The sequence below is a fragment of the Pipistrellus hanaki genome (genome assembly GCF_964339955.1).
Source record: "Pipistrellus hanaki genome assembly, chromosome: 10".
Taxonomy (NCBI): Eukaryota; Metazoa; Chordata; class Mammalia; order Chiroptera; family Vespertilionidae; genus Pipistrellus; species Pipistrellus hanaki.
The window spans coordinates 51,873,515-51,896,295 of record NC_140512.1 but is presented as its reverse complement, the minus strand read 5'-3'; the positions used below and the strand labels follow the sequence as shown (position 1 = coordinate 51,896,295).

Genomic DNA, 22,781 nt, shown 5'->3' with positions numbered 1-22,781 from the left:
TTTTCAAAAAAATCTTAGTGATAAAAGGAGCAGAGAGTTTAAAAGAAAAGAGATGAGAAACCATTAAAATGATTTGAATGCTCTGCCTGTATCTTGCAGTAAGCGCTATTGTTTTCACTTACATGGGAACTGTGGTGATTTTATGAATCATTAGAGTTTTCTTTCCAAATTATATCTGCGTCTTCTTAAAGTGCCTCCTAAGTTTCCACAGTAAGAGGCTGTTGAACAGTTTCATTATTCCATTTAGTACTTTTGAGTTTTGTATTAATTTTTCATTTAAAAAAAAATGTTATACTTACATCGAAAAGATAAAATCATGGCTTCTGAATCCTGATGTACTTTATTTTTCCTCCTTTTTTAAAACGTATCAGCCCTAGTCATTTTGGCTCAGTGAATAGAGCATCAACCCGCGACTGAAAGGTCCTGGGTTTGATTCTGGTCAAAGGCACATGCCCAGGTTTTGATGTTTCTATTCTCTCTCCTTCTCCCTTCCTCTCTTAAATCAAAAAATATATATATTTAATAAATAAATAAAACATAGCAGCTCTCACTATTCTCACCCTCAGTCTAATAAAACTCTAGAATAACTATGAAGCCCTCATTTGGTAAAAGGACAATATTCCAATTAACAGCAAAACCTTCCCCCAAAACTGAGAGCCATCACAACAGTTGAACATTGTTCTTTAGCTTTTATGTCGCATCAGGTATAGTGACCTGCAAAAAAAATGTATTCTGTTAAGTGACACCACCTTTCTAGAGTGGTCCCCAAAGCTGGTACACTAACCCAGGCCAACCAGTCCAACAGGATCAACAGGAAATGGGTAAAGTCAGTAGAGAATGTGTGTGTGTGGGGGGGGGGGGGGGGCGGGGGGGGGCGTTTTCTAGTTTACTTTCTTGGGAAAGATTGTCCTTCATTACTAATTTTCCTCCTATTTTTGGTATTAAAACATACTTTCAGCATACATTTATAAAACAATGGTGCTAAAGGTGCTCTAGTTTTGTTTCATTTTAAGCATCATAATTTGGGAAATAAGAAGTTGGGTGTATGCTGGTCCATTTATTTTTCCTGGTTGGTGAAATCCTGGAGTCTGGAAATCATTGTATTGTGGCTGTGTCCTTCCCGGTGGCGTGGGTGTTTCCTGTGTTAAGAGACTGTGCTCGGAAGAAATGCATCAAAGCCTCCGGAGCCCGATTTTGAACGACCAGCTCTTCTTGGACTCCGGAGAAGAGTGCGTGCTTGCGCAGTATGTGGGTGGTTCTGTTCCCGTCACACAGACGTTGGCAGGGTGCCACCACTGAGTTTGCTTATCAGCTTGCATTATGGTAATTTCTAATTCCATATGGGCCTGTCTCTGCACGGATAACGTGTTTTCATAGCTAAGACCTAGGAAAGGTAGTGTGCCGGACTCAGCTCCTAACCTTCGGAAATGAGTTAAAGCCCTACTCGGCCTTCTGGTGGGCAGGATGGAGATGTCACCATGGTTAATGAAGGGTGTCACATCTTTCGTGAATAAAAAAGCAGGGAATAATTTGTTCCATATCCCCAAGGCAGGTGGTATTTGGAACCATTTGATTTGCCCAGTCGTGTGCACTGTTTTTCTCAGCACACCCACGTCATGGAGCACTTAACTTCATTCCTAGAAAGAACTGGAATTGTGGGTTTACAAGGACCACTTTTGTCAAGAACAAGATCTACTTTTTAAAATTCATTAGCTCTTGCCGAAACCGGTTTAGCTCAGTGGATAGTGTCGACCTGCGGACTGAAAGGTCCCAGGTTTGATTCTGGTCAAGGGTATGTACCTTGGTTGCGGGCACATCCCCAGTAGGAGGTGTGCAAGAGGCAGCTGATGATGATTCTCTCTCATTGATGTTTCTAACTCTCTATCCCTCTCTCTTCCTCTATGTAAAAAATGAATAAAATATATTAAAAAATAAAATAAAATAAATAATAAAATTCATTAGCTCTAGCTTGGCAGATGTGGCTTAGGGGTTGAGCATTGATCCATGAACCAGGAGATCACGGCTTGATTCCCAGTTAGGGCCCATGTCCAAGTTGTGAGTTGTGGACTGGATTCCCAGTAGAGGGCATGATTCTCTCTCATTGTTGATGCTTTTATCCCTCGCTCCCTCTCCCTTCTCTCTGAAATCAATAATAACATATTTTAATAAATAAATAAAATAAAATCCATTAGCTCTTCTCAAAATTTGCTATCCCTCCTGATCTAGTACTGTATCTTACCTTTTAACACGCTTCCCCTTGTGCCTGCACATTTGCCCTCTCTCTCCAGCTCCTCCCCAAACAGCTCCAGATGTGCTGCTTTCCGGGAGGACTCTGGATCTCACCCCTGAGGGGCACGAGTAACTGAGGCTGAAATGATGTGGGGGAAACCTGTCAGCATAATTGATGATCATATGGTGTGAGCCCCCAAAGACAGGTGAGCTGCACAGAGCGGAGCAACCGTGTGTGTGGTGTGCCTCTCCCCAGGGCCCAGCCCCACGTCCTCTTCTGACACGTTGATTTATAGATCTGTGGCTCTTCCCTAATGAATCGTGCCCCTGCGTGGGTCACTGGGGCCTCCTGCTGAAGGGACCTTGCCTTTGCCAGCAAAAGGAAGAACCGTAGAGGTTCTGCTTTGTGAATTTCCTGATTTGTTTGTTTATTGGCACTAAATGGAGTGGCTAAGGACATGTGAACTTTAAAAGGACAAAATAAGCCTATAAAATGCTGGAATAATACCGTTACATCAAGAGGGGTTTCTGTGAAGGCAGATGCTTTGTGGCGTTATAGAACCTTGTCAGAGTGGAATGAGAGTTTGAGGAACATGGAGATATGTAGGCATCTGAGACCACCTATGATGGCACCTTCGTGTTCTAGAGTTCTTTAAGAACCTCTATTTCTGAGTGCTATTCTTATTCCTTGAAACTGCTTTAGGTGTCAGACTTGCTCAAATATAGGAGTGATAATGACTGCTCTACTTTCTGCAATCTGCTGGGATATCGATGAGATATTTGCAAAGCACTCTGTGTTCTCAGGAGAAAGGGTGTTAGAAAATGCTATGGTGATATTGTTAGCAGGGCATGGAAAATTATGCAAAAACATAATTCCAGAAAGATGAGCCTGAGAAAGATTGAATTGCAGCCTGAGCCTGTATGGCCATCTTCTGTCCAAAGTCCAGTCATTTTGTCTTAGGTCTCAGTTCTGGGTAAGGTAAGGGACTGGGGTATCAGGAAATGGGGAAGAGAGGAGCACTGGCCGGTGTGGTCCTGTCATTAAAGAGTCTCTTGGTTGCCGGCACTGGAGGTGCCTGCGTTCCCAAGACAGCCTGGTGAGCATCGGAAGGGCCCCACCTCATTTCCTCTCCTGACTCCATCCTGCCTACTCGCTGGATTACTTCGCACCTTCCTTTCACTGACATATGTCTCAAATGGGAGTCTCTCTTCCCTGGCCACACATTCCTTCACAGCTTCCTGTAAACCTGGTTCTGCTGTCACCAAAGCCACTGCCAAAACTGTCATCTGAAGGTCACAGTGACCTTCCAGAATCACTCATCATTCACTTGACCACACTGTACCTGGAAAAGGCTAACTCATCACTCACTGTTTCTGTGTTTCTGCTAGAAGCAATGAAAGATTCAGGTTGCCTGGGTTCAAATCCTGGATGAACTAATGTGACCTTGGACAACTCTTTGATCTCCTAGTACTTCTATTTCCTCAACTGTAAAATAGGGATAATTGTACCCACCTTATACGTGTTAAATTAAATTTATAGGGCTTTAAATGAGATAATGCATATAAAGCACTTAGACCTATTGTATGGCACACTTTGTTATAACTGTGGATTTCCAGGTGTAGCATAATGGTAGTTCCTGGCACATAGTAGGTACTTAGTAACTATTGGATAGATTGACAGATGAATGACAGGTAGTTTATTCTAGTATTCACATGTATACTATACATAAATGCTATTGATAGTAAATATAAATGCTATTCATAATTACAGGGTGCACTCAATATAAGAAAAAGGAAATAATGATACTTGGATATTTTATCTTCACTAATCAGATCAACAAGGGGTTAGAATTTGGTTACCTTTGAAGACTTGTTTCCTATAAGGCCATATATATTTCTGTGTGTGTTGTTGTTTTCTTTATTTATTTTTATGCCTTTTAACTTCTATACTGCTTCATTTATTACAGCTGTATTTTGTTTTGTTTTTTTGAGAAAATTTTGTGTTTTTTTAAAAAATAGATTAAAAATAAAATATTTTTTAAATTTATGTATAGCTAGACTATAAAGCTTAGACTATTATTAGGCCATTTGCACAGAAAGACAATATTTAGAAAGATATAGCTAGGACATAAAATTCCAGGGAGTACGTCCTCCATTGGAATTCTTTATTCCAAACAATCCAAGGAGTAAGTCTCCATTTGAATCCTTTTCACAAGATTCCAGAGAAAAAGTCCTCCCTTGGAGGTCTTTCCACAACATTAGAGGAGTAAGTCCTCTGTTAGAGTTCTTCTTCCTACAAACTTCCAGGGACAAGTTCTCTGTTGGAATTCTTCTTTGGACAAGATTCCAGGATTAAGTCCTCCATTGGAGCTATTTCCACAAGATTCCATGGAATAAGTCCTCTATTGGAGTTCTTCTTTCCACAAGATTCCAGGGAGGAAGTCCTCCATTTGGAGTTCTTCTTTCCATGTTGGAGGACTCTGTGTCTGGGTTGTTCCTTAAAAGTCAGATGCCCTTCCCATAGACCTTCTTTTCCTTGAAACTCTTCTACCTTACCTTTTATTTTGTTTTGTTTTCTTGATTTCAGTTTGGTCTTTGATCCCACTCTTTTTTGTTGTTGTTGTTAAACCTTTTTTTTTCCCCTCCTATCATTAATGTCCAAGCCACCCTAGACTATTGTTGGGGCCTTATTCAATCCTCTTGTTTGAAAACTCACTTCTCTAATTCACCTCTACCTCAACCTGATAAAATCCTTTTTCATCTAACACCATTTTCCCAGGAGGAGGCACAGTATGGGGTATGAAAGAGAACACAGAAATGGTCATCAAAGGGCCTGAATTCTTATTTTTTGTTTTCAAATCTCTCTTTTTTTTATCTTGCTGCTTTTAAGATTTTTCTGTTTATCACTGGTTTTCAACAATTTGATTATAATGTGATTTGCTATATTAAATCTTTATATATCGCGTTCCATCACATCTGTAGACCTGTACTAGCTGGCTTCCTCACATTAGTGATACTTAGATTGATCTCTGGGAGAGGTTGTGACCATCTGATCCCTCCATTGGGCAGTTACAGTCTTCCTCATGTGACCAGAAAGTCATCTGTCCAGTGTAACCTTGCCATTACTAAACTTCATTTCCTATCAACTTTCAACTGTTTGACCACTAGTTGATAATTTTTACCTGAATCAACTATTTTCTTTGGGACTCCAAAACGATTTTCCGATTCTGTTATTTCTCCTACGTGTCTTTGCTGGCAGTCTTTCTTAAAGAGCTTTCACTATTTAGTAATCGCAAAATAAAGAGCCTTCTGGAAAGACAGAGTAAATGCCTAATTCTTTTTATTTATTAATTCTCAAAGAGGAATTTGATTAATGAATTTGTGTTTTGTTTTTACTTTTTCTATGCATTGATTTTTTTCATATTTTTAAAATAAATATGATCACTTGCAATAATTTATTCTGTTTGATACTCTAAGCATCATCTCTGGACAGAGGGACCTTGGTTTAGTTTTTAGAACTGGATTCTAGATTTTGAAGTATCCTAAACTAGCTATGTATCTCTGATAGGCCCTTTAGTATTTGACTTAGTTGTTTTCCTTTTGTTAAAACTGAAGAATTAGTTTTAACAAAAGGACTAAATAGCAAGAGTTACTTTTAGCTCTAGAATTAGGATTCTGAGATCCACTACCTAACACCGGTCTGTTTCTCTCCATCTGCAACTGTCATTCACACCATCCACAGGCTGGCCCTCAAGTCCAGTCAACCCTTTCTCCTCCAAGTACTCAACAGGAATCCCTTCCTGTAGCCACTCTGGTCCCCTGTTTGCGCACCCTTACCCCCAGCCTGTCCATACACCTTTTATCTTCCCTAAAGCACCTCTCTTCTTCCTCTCCATGTATCCCACCCTCCCCCACCCTCCCGTCCACAGTTCAGGCTCACACCCTTTTACTCCTATTCTATATTGTCTGTTGCACTTAACTTGCAAGTTCTCTTGGAATATTACTTGTTTGTTGTTCAAAATGATATTCTGTTTCATTATCAACTAGTTTATCATCACCACCTGAAAAAATAGACCATATTTTCAACCAAAAACATTGCCTGGAACAAAAGAAGTGATATAGTAATTCTTATACTTTTTAATATAGTAATCATTATACTTTTCAGTCCCCCCTAACACGTAGTACATATTTTGCTGAATAGCAACCTTAGAGTCTTTTGAAATACATGATATATTCCCCCTTTCCTAACAAGAAAACACACAAACTAATCCAATCTGATATCACTAATCACTAGATAATCTACTCTGAGTCTATATATATATATATATATATATATATATATATATATATATAGAGAGAGAGAGAGAGAGAGAGAGAGAGAGAGAGAGAGAGTTTGTGTGTGTGTGTGTGTGTGTGTGTGTGTGTGTGTGTATCTGTTGGAGCCTTGCAGTTGGGCATATGCCTTACAAGTGCTAATGTGCACCTACCTGTTCATTGATTTATTTCCCATTATACATCAAGGAGAATTGATCACCTGGATATAGAGTTGCATTGATTTGAAGTATGTAAGTCAACAAATATTTTTTATTACCACATCTTATGGAAACAAAGATGCCCCTGGGATCTTATTGCCTAATTATACACAACTGTTGTACACTTCTGTCCCTTTCCTCTTTCCTGCTATTTTGTTTTGAATATGAGATCACGAATCCCTAAAGAAACTTCCTAACATACCAGCTGTGCTTATCAGATATGTTAGAGACAGAGTTTATTCAACCAGAAATAATCCTCTACCTAAAATGTTAAAAATATATATTATTAGTTATTAATTCACATACATTTTTCAAGTTTTTAAATTAGAAAATAAAATTTTTAAGTTGATATTTAGAGAAAGAAGAAGGGAAAGAGAGAGAGAGAGAAGCATCAATAAGAGAGCAAAACATTGATCAGCTGCCTCCTGCATTTTCTGCTGGAATCAAGCCTGCAACTCAGACATGGGCACTGGCCAGGAATTAAACCAGCAACCTTCCAGTGCCCAACCAATTGAGCCACACTGGCCAGGTGGCAAATACATTTTACAATTCCTTATGTGAATTCTAAAGGGATACAGTTTTCCTAACTGCACAAAATTTTTGACTCACATATTCTTTGTTAAGTCTGTGCATAATTTTTCCTGACTCTTTAGGCTGCTAAACAGAGCTTCAGAATGTATTCCCCTGTTGGTTGTATGAATATATTTGTCCTTTTGAAATGATCTTCCTTTACTCTGGGTGGATTATCTAGTGATTAGTGATATCAGATTGGATTAGTTTGTGTGTTTTCTTGTTAGGAAAGGGGAAAAGAGGGATATTAAAAATATTTAGGTACTGTGTGTGTGTATGTTGTAAAAGAACCTCCAGGATCGAGCTTCTGGCTGCCTTCCTCAGCTCACCGTCCTGATGTAAACACACACACACACACACACACACACGCACGCACACATGCACGCACACACTCACACACACACACACACACACACACTAGCTTCTGGCTGCCTTCCTCAGCTCGCCGTCCTGATGTAAAACACACACACACACACACACACACACACCCTTCACCCAGCCTGGAAGAACCACTTGCAAATCCTGAATCCCAGGCCATGTCATGCTTATGCTGCTACCTTACTTGAGTGCTTCTTCTCCCATCATTTTAATCTACCAGTTGCTGTTTATCTTTCAGGACTCAGTTCAATGACAACATCCTCTTTCTCACCACTCCTCCACCTTCCCCTGCACCCCAGTGAACTCTCCTCCCCGGCCTCCACTGGCCCAGGTGACACTTCATTGTCCTGCTAACAGCTAAGATCACTGGAGGGCAGCAGTCTTGTCTCATCTGGCTTTTTGTTGCCTAAGGTACCCCAATACTTGGCACAGAGACAATATTATTTAATAAATTAGTATTAATCAATTGGTTAAATTCCCTGCTCTTTCTCCAAATTCCCATCCTCCTGCACTTTTTATTTAGTGGCCTATAGTAGTGATGCCAATAGTACTGCTACATCTTCACATCTTAAATATATACCACAAGAGAAAGCATTATAATAAAATAATCATACACTTACAGATGTTTTGCTCAGACACATTTTGAAACTGGCTCCAATTCATTGTTATTATGGTTGGACATAAATTGTTCAAAATTGATATTTAACACGCAAAGGTATAACCACCAGCCATATGTCTCTCCCTCCCCTAGCAAAGGTGAAGCTAACCAAAGGGAGGGGGGTGAGAGGTGCTTTAGGTGTTTCTTTTTTTTTTTTAATATATATTTTATTGATTTTTTACAGAGAGGAAGGGAGAGAGCTAGAGAGTTAGAAACATCGATGAGAGAGAGTCATCCATCAGCTGCCTCTTGCACACCCCCTACTGGGGATATGCCCACAACCAAGGTACATGCCCTTGACCAGAATTGAACCCGGGACCCTTCAGTACCCAAGCCGACGCTCTATCCATTGAGCCAAACCAGTTTCGGCTGCTTTAGGTGTTTCTAACAGGAGGACCTAATAGGAGCTAGAGAGTCTTCCCACAGAAAGAAGTGTTTAGTTGTAACCTGAAAGATAAGAAAAAATACTTTAGCCCTGGTCTGTGTGGTTCAGTGGTTAGAGCATCAGCCTGCATCTGGGTTCCTGCTGGAGGCAACCAATCAATGTTATCAATGTCTCTCTCTCCCTCTCCCTCTCCCTCTCCCTCTCCCTCTCCCTCTCCCTTTCCCTCTTTCTCTCCTTCCCTTCCTCCCTCTCCCCTTCCTCTTTTTTACTCTCTCTAAAAATCAATGGAAAAAATATCCTCTGGTAAGGATTAATAAAAAGAAAAAGTACTCTAGAAAAGCAAAAAAAGGGACAGAAGTTTGCAGGCAAGTATAAGGCCCTGCAAGGGGAGGAAGAACTGAAGAAGCCCCAGTAGCCAGGTTTTAGAGGGCAAGAGGGAAGCAGTGGGCAGAGAGGCTGCAGGGTAGACAGGAGCCCTGGCATGAAGGCCTTATGGGTCACCTGGAGAATGTGGACCCTAGTGCATGAAAGAGCTGTAAGTTGGTGAGAAGTAGAATCAGATATAATTTTATATTTTTTCCTTTGATATTAAAATGACAAACTGTGATGTGCACAAATCTTAAGAGCAAAGAGTTTCTACACGTTTTTACTTATGCAACAGCTGCCCAAGCAAGATGTTTTCAGCACCTGGAAGGTTCTCTCCTTCCCATCAGGACTGGCCCCACCGCTATTCTGACTTCTATCCTCAGAGATTACTGTTACCTTTTTCTTGAACTATAATAATAATAACAAAACCACATTACTTACACTCAGCCTGTGGTCTGTGAGACATCCCTGCTGTCAAGTGTAGCAGCAGTTCGTCCATTTCATCTCTGTGCTGCATTCCACTGTATGCCCTCACCTCCATTGATTTACCCATTCAATTATTGATGGCCATAAGGACCATTTTTATTCTTACTATTGGTTATTTTAGGGAACACATCTGTGAATACTGTGCTCATGTTTTTGCTGGACATCAGCACTCACTTCTGCTGGAGATACACTTTGTAAAAGGCCTCTGCCTGTGCAGGGGAGGGTGACAGAAGAGAGAGGAACTCCAGTTCCTCAGGCAACGACCCCTGGGAACAGCCTTTCACCAGCGGCTCTGAGAAAGCAAGCACCTTCAGAGCATTCTCAAAGTCTCACACGTCAAAACGGAGATTAGAAACAGCAGATTTCCTTCTGGCTTTTGTCAGTAGTCGTTGTTCGTTCCTATTTTCCTTACTGAGGTAAAATTGGTTTGTAACATTATGTAATTTTCAGGAATCCAACATTATAATTTGGTGTTTGTTACACTACAAAGTGATCACCGCCATAAGACTGGAGTTAGCATTGTTTACAGCTTGCTAATTGGGAGGACAATATGGTATGGCAAGTTTTGCAAATTATAGTTGATTATGTAACAATAAACAGAAACATTATTGTCAGCGTCAGACGTGCAGGTAGCCCCTCGCTCCACAGTTGCTGTGTGTGGGTGTGTCTGAAGTGATGGATGATTTGTTTCTTTCAAATGCTTCTTAAAGCGGTTTCCCAGAACCCTCAATTCCTTGCAGCATCTCTGAGCCATCCATGCTCCAGGGGTAAAACAGCACAAATACAGAGCTGGCATGGTCCAAACTTGTGCTTTTTTCCTGAATTATGAATTTATTTATGTGTTAAAACTTTAAAATGATCATGGTTAGTTGAATATATATGGGTATACACACACACACACACACACACACACACACACACACTCTAAGGGCCCAGTGCATGAATTTGTGTACTTTGAAAGGAACTGTGGATCTCAAGGCTTCAGTGGGCATGGGGCGGTCTCGGCCTATCCTCTGCTCCTCTGCGCCCCCGCCTGGCCCTTCCTGCCACAGTCCCTGGTCCTGTCTGCCTGCAGCCACATTCCTGCCACCACCACTCCCACGTGTTGACCCACTTGTACCGGCTGATAGTGCGGAGCAATTGGGGCCAGCGCCAGCAGCAGGTGCAAGTGGCAACTGCTGCCCCGATTGCCCCTCAGGAGCAGGGGGAAGTGGAGAGCCCTTAGGGGTGTTTGGGGCTGGAAGCTGCCGCTAATACCTGCTGACAGCGCCGGGCAATTGAGGTGGTGCCGGGCGTCAGCAGTGGGTGTGAGTGGCAGCAGGTATGAGCACCAAGCGAGACCACAGCATGTGGGAGCAAAGGATTTTCAGTAACCACCAGAGGCTTGCCCTGATGACAGTGACTGGTGCCCTGCCTTGGTCTGGCGCCCCATTCACCTACTCCACCATCCTGCCATGGCTGATGCCTGCCATATTCTGCACTCTGCCATCTACTGCTGATGCTTGCCATGTTCCACTTATGACTACTGGTGGTCAGTGCACATCATAGCAACCAGTTGCTCAGTTATTCCACCATTCAGTCTATTTGCATGTTAGGATTTTGTATATATAGATATACTAGGGGCCCGGTGCATGGAATTTGTGCACTTGGGGTGGGGGTGCCCCTCAGCCTGTCCTGCACCCTCTTACAGTCTGGGAGCCCTCAGGGGATGTTTGACTGATGGCCTGTAGTCAGACATTCTCAGCATTGCCACAGAGGCAGGAGAGGCTTCTGCCACTGTCACTCACTTGCCAGCATCTGCCCCCTGGTGGTCAGTGTGAGTCATAGCAACCAGTCATTCAGTTGATTTGCATATTAGCCTTTTATTATATAGGATATGGTTGACATTATAGAAAATAATACAACCTTTTATTATATAGGATGTTGTTGACATTATAGAAAAATCCAAGACCTTCAGTGTCATCAGTGTTCAGTGTTCATTTGGAAATTGAGACTCAGTAATGTGTACTGAAATGACTGTTGTCTGATTCCACCTGACCAAGTCAGGGTTTTAACCCACTACCTGGCCTTCTAATTTTACTCTACATCTGTGTTTTTACCCTGATCCCAATGTTCTATGATTTGCATTAATTCATCTAATAGACATTTTTAGAACACCGGCAATATGCCAGAAGCCTTGCTAGTTGGTAATAGAGATACAAGGTATAGTCACTGATCAAGGAATTTATAGACTAGCAGCAGAGATAGTCAAGTTAGTGACCCAGCGGTTGTCATATCCCACTTGGGACTTGAGATAAAATTATATCCACGGTGCTCTGATAGTGCAGAAGGGAGGCATTTAAATCAGAGCAGGCAAACCTTGAGCCGCCTCATCAAGGATGAGGGGCATGAGCTAGGAAGGGCATTCCCAGCATGGAGGTTGGGAACCCCAAAGGCACAGAGGCAGGCGTAGCCTGGTGCCATCATTCCTGATAGCAGACTGGGATACTTGGAGCCCAGGGTAGGCATGCTCAGGGGAATTGGAGAGAAGACTAGAGCGGGAGGCAGGAGATGAACCAAAGAACTTTATGCATGTATGTACTAGTATGACCCATGGACACAGACAGTAGGATGGTGAAGGCATGTGACAGGGCATGGAAACAGGCTAAAAGGAGTCAATGGAGGAAAGAGGGACATATGTAATATTTTCAGCAATAAAGATTTAATTTATAAAAAACAAAAACACAAAGCCGGGTGTGTAGGAAAGGGTGTAGTCTGAGGATGAGAGGAACCTGGATTTCTCGCCTGTTCCCACCTAGACTTCGTGTGTCCACAAGCTTGTCATCTGGCCTAGTGTCCTCATCAGTATGGCCAGGGAACTAGTGAGAGTTGTCCCCAAACCATGTTCTGGAAACATTGTCCTGGCAGATGGGAAAAGATATGCTGTGAAAAATTGTGCTTTACCTTCATTGTTAGGAGGAGTGTGACTACCACATCCTCCTCTAAGATTCACCATGGCATCAGCATGTTACGTTTCCAGTCCTCCAGTGAAGAAACCACTTCAAGTTTGTCTAACTCAGCATTTGTCAAGTTATTTGAACTTAGAGCCAATTTCCTATAATATCACTGTCCGTATCATGCTGCAGAGCCCCATTTTAGCAAAAACTGAACAAGGCTTCAAAGATCCACATGTCTTCATTTATTTAGTTATTCCATTTTTAAAAGAGCTGGTCACTTTGTGTTTTAGATTGCTTGTATGTCCCTGTAAGAAACTTTGGTTGTTATTATTTCATAGCATCAGCTATCCTGGGAATTTTTTTTTTTTCATTTTCTCATTTTTCATGTCATGTCCAGACTTGATTACCTGGTAATAAGTCACAAGAAATGAAAATTGAATTGTTTCTGTATAAATATGAATCATTTATTACACATTTAATAGCAATTACAATGAATAAAAATCAGGGTCTCACTTATTAGAATTCATTCAATATAGGCAGATACTGAAATTAATAATGAATCAATGAATCATTTGTGATACTAAAGAGATCATATAATAAAAGCAGAACTGACCTTGTTATCTAGAAATCTGATATTTTCAACATTTATCTGTCAGAGCGACTGATTTGGAAATTATTATAAATTCTTGGAAAATGGAACTTTTTTCCCTTGCAAAAATACCCATCATTTGGCAAACAAGTGTCATTTTCCTTGAGGACAATGTAGTGACTGGCTATCCAGAGTGCTGCATAACAAGGTAAGCCAAGCAAATAGCAGGAAAATTGTCTGTAATCACAGAGCATCACAATGGTTGGTGAGCACAACCACTCACATTAACCATGGCATTCTCACTCCTCCCTCCTGTGGGCCCTGTTTACCCCGCATCCTAATCTCCAGGGGTTGATCCTGTGTGTCTGCATCTCCCTTCCACTCCCACTGCCATCAGCACAGGGCTGGTCACCCGAAAACACTGGGATAAATACAGACCAAACCGATCCAATCAGAGAGGTGGGTCTAGCATCCTCCATGTGACAATCGCGGTTTATTGGTGTGTGTTACTGTTAGTCCCGTTTCTTTTGTTAGTAGTATTGTCCTGAAGATCCTGAGAAATTATAAGCAAGTAGCAGCCGGGGAGGGTGGGGGCTGGATGAAAGGAGGAGAATGCCGAGCTTGCTTGTGAGAAATTGGTAATCTGGTCAGGCAGCCCCAGCACACCTGGGAGGCCCGGAACAATTACAGTGTTTATTTCCCAGAGCAGAAGCGCCAGGGCACCCAGTGAATACTCGAGTGATGAGGGCCGGTAGATTAGTGGCGCCATCACATTATCCTCGGTTATTAGAAGAGTAAATTGAGTCATAAGAAAGGAAGAGGTTACCCAAACCTGCCCCGAGTTGATTACCAATGGCATAATTGAAAGGAGAGCCAGGCCCGTCCCTCAACAATTCTCACCAACTCCCGCGCTCATCTTGCCCTCGCTCCTCTTCCCGCAGAGCTCCGGGTTTCAGACTGGCTTTGTCAGGAAGGCTGAGCTGCAAGCTCCTTTGTTAATTGCTGTCCACACGTTGTAGGATATCCTGAGTTCTGAAGCAGGATAAGGATTTTAGATTCTTCTTAGCAGCGTGGGGACATGTAGCTAAGCAGAATCAATTCCTGTCACTCAACACACAAATACAGAGAAAAGGGATTATGGATCAGGGGAATCTGCAGTGTTTTAATCTTAAAATCAATACAGAAAAGGAAGTTGAACTTGTGGGGATTCTATAGAGATGGTAATTTTGTTTGCCTTACCGAATGTAACTGTTCTTCCTTTTCTCCTTCTGGTTATTTTACTTTGGGGGAGGTGAGAGGGGGGAAGAAAGGGGAAAAACACAAGAAATTCCTACAAGCAAATAAACATACACTTGTAAACACATAACAAGCTGATCCTCCATTGTGTAGAAAAAAGCTGCCTACTTTTATCCATTCTTTTTATTTTTAGAAGAAAAAGAAAGCTAACCAAAACCCTGTACCTCACTGTCTACATTTAAACATAATAAAATGCATTTGATTATTTCATGGGTCACTGTCAGACTGGGGGAAAAAATGTTTTTTTCAATGTTTACTTTATGGCCAAGTCTACCGTAGCCTATGCAATTCTATCTGATTAAATGCGTATTCAACAAACCATTTATTGACCAAAGGATTCCAAGCTGCTAAGCATGTGATTAATATTACCCCAGTGTAAATCTGCTCCTTTTGAAAGATGAACTAATGGTTCCAATAACTCTGTCTTTTCTTAAAGGGTGAGAAATTACTGATTATGCCTTTTTTCAGAACTAACACTGGTTTACTGCAGAGTACTCTCTGTCTCTGTGTCGGAGTCTGTTTGGACATTGCTTCTACAGTGGCAACAACAGCAGCAAATAGTGTGATCTCAGGAGAAAACGATGGGGCTACAGGCAGAACTCAGGTCTAGCCGGGAGGCAGAACTGTGTAGTTAAAGCAAAGCCTGGAGCCTTTGCTTTGTGTACCACCAGATTCTAAGCTTGTTTGTTCATCTTTAAACTAGGGATGAATGCGGGATTCACCCAGTAGTAGGCATGTTGAGAGGATTAAGTGAGGTGAAGCATGTAGAACCCTAGCACTGTACCTTGTACTTGTAAGAACCAATAAATGTTCGTGATCATCATGATCATTATGTGTCTAGGGTGAGATATCATATGCCATGTATGTGAAAACATTCTAGAGGCAATAAAGCACAATGCAAATGGTAGTTGTTATTCTTAATAAATTGATGGTTTGGAAGCTTTAAAAATAAGTCATGGAAGGCTTTTTCTTTGTGTTGCCTGCCATTTGTCCCTCATCTCAAAGTACAGACCTGAGGTGATAAATTCGGCCCATCTGAATAGGTATTCACTTTCTGAAAAGCCACAGAGACAGCTGTGACTGCCCAGAATTCCATGAAACCAATTTGAAAATCCCTATCCTGTGTTCTTTCATAGAAAATACTTTCTCAGATCTTGGGAAGACCAGCTCTATGTAAGATATTTATTTTGTTGTCATTTTTAATCAGTATTTCTAAATGCCCTCCCAGGAAAGCTTGAGTGATTGAAATAATTGCATTATTTCAACCTTTTCCTTGTCTTACCTATATTAACTTGAATTAAAAAAAAAACAATTCCTGAATCTGTGTCCTCTCTGTGTTCTTGGCAGAGCACAATCATTGTGGAGAAGACGGTGCAAGACCTCCTGAATCTGATGCATGACTTGAGCGCATACTCAGATCAGTTCCTCAACATGGTGTGTGTGAAACTGCAGGAGTACAAGGACACCTGCACAGCGGCCTACAGGTAGGTGCTGTTGGGACCTGAGCAGGGTCACTGGCAGCCTGACTGTTGTCTGGTTGGTGAGCTGCCTTCAGAGCCTCACTCAGGAGAAAGGACCACTGTTGAGTTGGTCAAGGGGCCTGCAGAGAACATGTGCCACAGAAAGTCTCCTGGATGCTGTCCTCATCCCACAGAGGGTCAGAGCCACTGAGGACTGCCATCGGTGGGTTAGATGAGGTGTCAGCCTTGATTTTCATGAAAGCTTAAAACCTTAATAACCTTCCTTGAGGACATTCCAGAATATGATTAGTAAATCATGTGATTCTAAACGATCTTTAAAGTAAAGCAATTTCAAACTCATAGGAACACTTAATAATCTATAATATGATTTCCTCTTAGTTCTTTCAAATGTGTTCCTCTTACCGTTTGATCTATAGCCTTCCTACTGTCATGAAAAGACAGTTCCACTGTTTTTAGCATCAGCAGAAATGAAACACCATTGTTATGAACTTGAAAACCTTTAGTTTTTCCCTCTAATTTCTTTTCTTTGGGTTCAAAAATCTCTTTGAGCTCATGGAAAGGATCATAGCACTTCTCATGAAAAGCTAATTATAGGAGCAAATTATGATCTGGTTGACAAGACCTAACACAGGGGAGAAAGGCATGTATAATAAAATACTACATTGTGTATGATATATAATTAAGCTTAGGCAGGTGAAGTACAGTACATAATCAGGTACTACTTGTGCAGTACAGAATATAAGAGCAGAGGGAATGAAAGAGAGAAAGGGTGATTGGAATCTGGAAAGATTTCACAGACGATGAGCTGTGTGGTGGGCCTGAGAAAGACACATTCGATGTAGGAAGTTGCAAAGAATGAGTTAGGGCTTTGCAGGGATGGAGAGAAAGCACAGCACAATTGCCTAGTATTCAGAGGGGGGATGGAAGGAGGTTTGGGTGGAATGGACGTCCTAGTAGAAGTAGAAGGTTGTGAGAAATAATATTTAGCAGGAAAAGTAAGACCAAATAACAAAGGCTCTTAAAAGGTAACACTTGAACATTTAGATGTTGTATAGTAGACGATAAGGAGTCATATAAGTGAGCCAGGAAGCAGTGGTCAGAAAGATGAATCTAGCTGAAGACTATACAACTTAGATTAAAACTTCACTACCTTCCAGCAGTAAGTAATGGTTATCCACAGGACATCAACCAATTAAAGAAAAGAACCCAACCACCTCGCTGAGGGATGCACTTCCAAAGATATTTTACTTTATTTGTTTAAAAGTGATTCATAAAATTATATTTGCTTTTAAATCATACAAATAATCAGTAATTATTCTATAATAATTGTGTACTAAATAATAATTATAATTGCAATTCAAACAAAAAATGTTAAAATTTAGTCTTGTGGTAACAGAAAATTTTAATTTATTTTAGATTCTAATTTCTGCAAACAGTTTTTTGGCAGAACACCACAATAGAGAAATCAATAAGATACTTTCAGGCATAAATATATATTTCTAATGGATGAAATTCAGTGAGAACTAAAATAGGAATAATAATTCCAAGAGAAAAATGAACAATACTAACTGTCAAAGAGGCCCTTATTCGAATATAGTTTATGTGTATAATGGTGGGTATCAAATCCCTACGGTGTTAAGATTCCACTGGGTACACTTAAAATAGTGCTATTAAAATGTCACTATTTATAATATTAAAATATATTCTTTGTCACCATTTAAGTTCATACTGAAAGATATTAAATATCAATTTTTAAATGTGGAGAGGAGAATGTCATTTTTTCAAAATTCCTTTAACTGATATACAAATACAAATTTTAAAAGCCACGTTCATCTTTAGTTCTCTCCAATTGGAATTTCTTGGCCACAGCTTTACAAAACCTACCTCCAAAGTGATTATACCAAGATCATATCAACCAAATGAGACTCAAATAGCATATTTTAAATATTAAGACAAAATATTTTAAAAAATAAAACCTTTAAAATTGGTTGCATTTTAATAACATCGTTTTAAATTTATTGTTAAGTTTGTCTTTAACCTCCATTGAATTTTAAGGTTGTTTTTTTTAAAAGCAAATCAAATCCTAGTTATAATGGAGAAGTTACATAATCTGCCCAAGATAATGTAAAGTTGATTCTAGAATCTAAACACCACTGATCACCATTTATATTATTATTCTTGTGATTTTTAAAATTAATTTTTAAATAAATTTTTATTGATTTCAGAGAGGGAGTGAGAGATAGAAACATCAATGATGAGAGAGAATCATGGATCGCTGCCTCCTGCATGCTCCCTACTGGAGATCAAGCCCTCAACCCCAGCATGTGCCCTTGATCAAAATTGAACTTGGGACCCTTCAGTCCATAAGTTGACACTCTATCCACTCAGCCAAACTGGCTAAAGCTGTTCTTGTGATTTAGAAAGGATTTGTTTTGTTTTTGTTTTTTTAGCTTCATACAGCTTGGCATCTTACTGGCTATAGATCTTTTCCTTGTCATTTATGATCCTGCCACTCAGTATGTCACATGATGGGAAGCCCTCAACATCCACAAAGCAGGCTGGTCCTTTTGAGCAATTTCTTGTTTTGAAATGATGTCCCCCTATCCATTGTGCATAGACCTTTTCTCCTGGTGTGATTCCAAATTAGTTTAATCCTTATACATGAAAACCCTTCATATATGTGAGGTCGACTATCAGAGTCCATATTGTTTTCCTACCCCGCCCCTACCTCAGACTGAACATTCTCAGTTTCTCATAAACCATCCCAGTCTTCTTTTTCTCTTGCCCGCTATCCTGGCTTGCCTGGCTTAAAATGGAGACCTCCTCACTGAGCCTAGCATTACCATCACCTCCCCCGTGCAGGACCCAGTGCTGGACACAGTGCTGCTTCTTACATCCTGTCATTGCATTTGTAGCTACTGATTGAGTGTTTACCAGACCCAAGACACATGTGAGTGTATGGGGACAGCAGAGTCAATCAGTCACAGATTATACCTTTAATGAGCCTATATTCTTGATAGAGGATAGAAAGGGAAATAGGGGACAAAGAAAGGGGATGTGTGTGTATCCACAAGATTAACTTATAACAGAAAATACAGTTAGATGTTCCAGGAGGAAGAAATTATCTGAGGAGGACAAGAAAGGCTGGGGGGAGGACATGAAGGAGGAGGCCTTGTGAAGGAAAAGGAAGACATGACTTAGGCTTAAGGAGCTGAAGGAAGAAAGGAACCAGAGAGATGTGAAGGTGGTGGGGAAGAGTAAAAAAAAAAAAAAAAAAAAAAAAAGGAGGAACAAATAATGAATTTGGAGCTTTGGAAAGGAAGGCTGAGCCAAAATGGTGGAGGATCTTGAATGCCAGGAACTTGACCCTAAATTAGGTGGGAGCTGGTGAAGATGAGCGAATGGGGAGTGCCAGGTGCTTTGGGGAGATTCTCCTGAGCTTTGTATAAGATGAATTGGACGGCAAGTGTGTGAAGGTAGAAGAGGGGCAGTGAGTGCTGGAATCAGAGGAGAGGGACAGAGAGCTCAAGAATCACTAAGGAGGTAAATTTGTGGGGCATGGCCACTGTTTGGCTGGAGGGGGTAGAAACTGATGCAGGAAGATATAGATGAAATTAGCCTTATTTTTTTTATGCTGTTTTTGGTAGGGATTTTTTTTTTTTTTTTTTTTTTTTTGCCTCAAATTCAAGATCTCACATTTACCCATTAAATTTAATGTTACTTCCAGCTTGTCATTTTAACCTATTGAGATATTTTTGAATTCTCATTCTGTCATCAGAAAAATCTTAGCTATTCCTAAGATTAGGAATTTTTTGTCAATCTTGATTTTATAAGCAATCTTCTGGTTCCTTTATATATCATTTTTTAAAATGTTCTTTAGGACAGGGCTCAATTAAGAATTTGGGGCCATATCTCTCGAGACTTCTTTTGAGATCCACATCCACATATCACTCAATACTCCAGGAGCTCATGGGTAGCTCAGGAGGAGGCTCTGGAGCCTAAATTTGAATACCAGCTTTTCTACTTTTTAGTTCTATGACCTTAAACAAAGTACTTAGTCTCTCTGTACCTTAATTTTCTCATCTGCAAAAAGGAGATAATAGCTCTTCCTTCAAGGAATAGTTTTGAAAATGTCAATCTTTTAGAATTGTTTTTAGCAAAATATTAAGCTCCCCAAAAATGATTAGCTGCTATTTTGATAATGAGTACCATTGATGACTGTACTGCCCTATAAGAAAGGTTACATTTCTTGCTGGTCATCACCAAGTCCTGGTCCTTTTAATGTAGCTAACCCTCTCTCCTGTCTCCTCAAGATGGGCTGGGACAAGCTAGCAATGGAGTTTGAGCAGGAACCCTCCCATCTCTTCACTTTAGGACCCACTGCTCCCTGTCCTGCCAGACCTGTGTTAAGAACTCTCATCTTGAACAGCCTACAAATTACCCTTGGAAAGAAGGTTTCTTGACCTTGAGCCATATATACTATTTATTCATTCAAGTCAATGAATTACCTGGTTAGGAAAGGAACAGAGTCATGTGACTCAGTCATTGTGAGGTCTTCCTGGCACCAAGTGAGTGCCACTTCCTCCTTGTTCACACACCATGTTTAATAGTCCGCTCTAGAATTTTGCCTATAATTCTAAATTCTACCAACTTCTGAAATTTACCTTTGTTTCTTCTATGAACATGATGGGGGTTTTTGTCATGTTGTGTGCTATTTTATATAGGAGAAAGAATTGTGTGTTTCTATTTGAAGAAAACCTTTTAAAAAAAAAAAGGTGGGGGTAGGGGGAAAATATTGACATAGAAGACATAGAGTAAATTGTAGAACTAATGCTTTGGCGATGGGTAGGGTGGGATTAGTGAGTAGGGTGGATTTAGTGAGTGAGTCTAGTGATTGGCTTGAAGTAGGAACATGGGTGGTGGTGTTCACCATGGTATGTCCTTCTTGAACAGGAATTGAGATATTTCTATTTCAACATTTGGTCCATACAGTGCAACTATATTTCTAGTATATACTCCTTCCAGGATCATGGCCATTGCTTTTGGTTCTTGATGTATTGTGGCCATCAAGAGTTTGTTGATCCCTTCCCCTGGGAAGCTAGTATGGCACTTTGGTGACCTTCTTGGCCATATTCTCTGGAATGCTGCCACTAAGAGACCATCCCATATACAGGGTAATATCTGCAGTGACCTCACAGTTTCTGAATTAGAGCCTAGGATGAATTATCTTGGGGCTTGGAAAAGTAATTCTGTGAAGCTTTGAGGGGAAGAAATAGAATATTATTTATGTGGTTGTTATACAACAGTGTGCACACACATACGCACACAGCCTGTTGTCTCTTCCTTAATCAGGTTTTCACACCAGCGGGAAAGTGTTTTCTTATCCGATGAGTCTGAAGACACAAAGTGTCCTTACTTCCTCTGTCCTCGTGGATTGGCCTCCCCGGGTTGGCACCTGCTGAGGAGTAATTAGGGCAGTCCTAATTTGGACAGCCAAATCCTGATTACAGTGAGAGGAAAAACAGGAAATGTTCTAGTTTGGCTGCCAGCAAATGACTGACTTAAATAGCAAGCCATATACAATTCAAATGATTTCAAATGATATAACACAGGGGAAGGAGGAAGGGAGCTGGAAACATTGCAGTCGGATTCTTTCGCAGCAGATAACTTTTACAGAAATGATCAAATTCACAAGCTTACAATGCCCTCTGCTGAGAGCTGGCTGGTTTTCCAAGTTCACCGAGTTTACCACGAGAACCTGGGCATCCACTGGCGTTTAGAGGTCAGAGAGGTCAGAGACAGCTCACTTGCCATGTGCACCTCACCCTGGAGAGAAAGACTACATGTAATGATACTATGCTACATGCTCTGGAGAGAGAGAGGTTTCCGAAAAGGGAAATGAGGACCCCCAAGTCTTTTCCTTCATTAGCCACCCCCGTGGGGCTTAAGGAACACTCATCTGCGAGGTGTCTTCTGCGCTGTTCGCAGCAGGCAGCTGGTCCATTCCTCAGCCTGTCCCAAGCTGAGCGCTTCTCTCCCTTTGCTGCCCTCTTTGTCCTGAGGTACAGCCAGCAGCTTGTGTCTCAAAATAGTCATTTCAAAATTGAGAGTCACAAGGTTTTGAAGTTTCTGTCTGTTCCAACTTAGCACTTGTTCATTAATAAAAATTTTGTTAGGCCTTTCTGCGTTGCATCCAGCCTGGTGGAGGATGCAAATAAAGCCTCTTCTGATCTTAGAGGCTTAACTAATATAAGACACAGCATGTTCCCACGCTCTGTTGGGGAAAGGCCCACCTTTCACCACTTCTCCACGGAGGACCGAGGACAAGAGCTAAGGAGTGACATGGGATAAACTTGCAGTAGCTGATGGCAGAACCCAGTGTGGCCCAGCCTGCACACTTTGCTGGCCCTCAGTCACCCTGTTGAATGAATGGGGAAATTCCTGGCAGACTGAGCAGGAGGAGCAGGCAGTGGGGTAGCATGTCCATGGTGATGGCTGGGGAGAAGGTCCAGAAATCCAAATGACGAGGGTTGGCAGTGTGGTTGGGTAGGAATGCGAAGAACAGGGAGCTCTGAAAACTTCCCCATATTCAGTAAAGGAGGACTCATAGGTTTGAGGAGAAAGACAGCCTCCTCCCTGACCCAAGCAGAGTGTGAAGAAGGTGGTGGCCTCGTCGTGCTGTCGCAGAGACAGACACCAGGGCTGTGATGGTTCATGAAGCTCTTCAGGCTTCCTGTGTAGCCACAGGCCAGGTCCTGCAGGAGTGAGAGCTGAGCTCGGTCGCCTTGCTACCTTTGCCAACAAACTTACTTTGAACTTCAAAAGTGCCCAGGGCACATGCCAGAGAAGCTGCCACCAGCTCCATGCCAACTGCC

General features: G+C 41.2%; 1 protein-coding gene across 1 annotated transcript in view; it reads left to right on the top strand.

Annotated features, from left to right (window-relative positions):
* The window catches only part of EXOC4 (exocyst complex component 4), a 675,663-nt gene that overhangs the window by 515,530 nt on the left and 137,352 nt on the right, over window positions 1-22,781 (top strand). Inside the window, exon 12 of the mRNA XM_084896566.1 lies at window positions 15,773-15,909. Within this exon, the coding sequence (XP_084752692.1) occupies window positions 15,773-15,909 (137 nt within the window). The remainder of the gene's footprint in view (window positions 1-15,772; window positions 15,910-22,781) is intronic.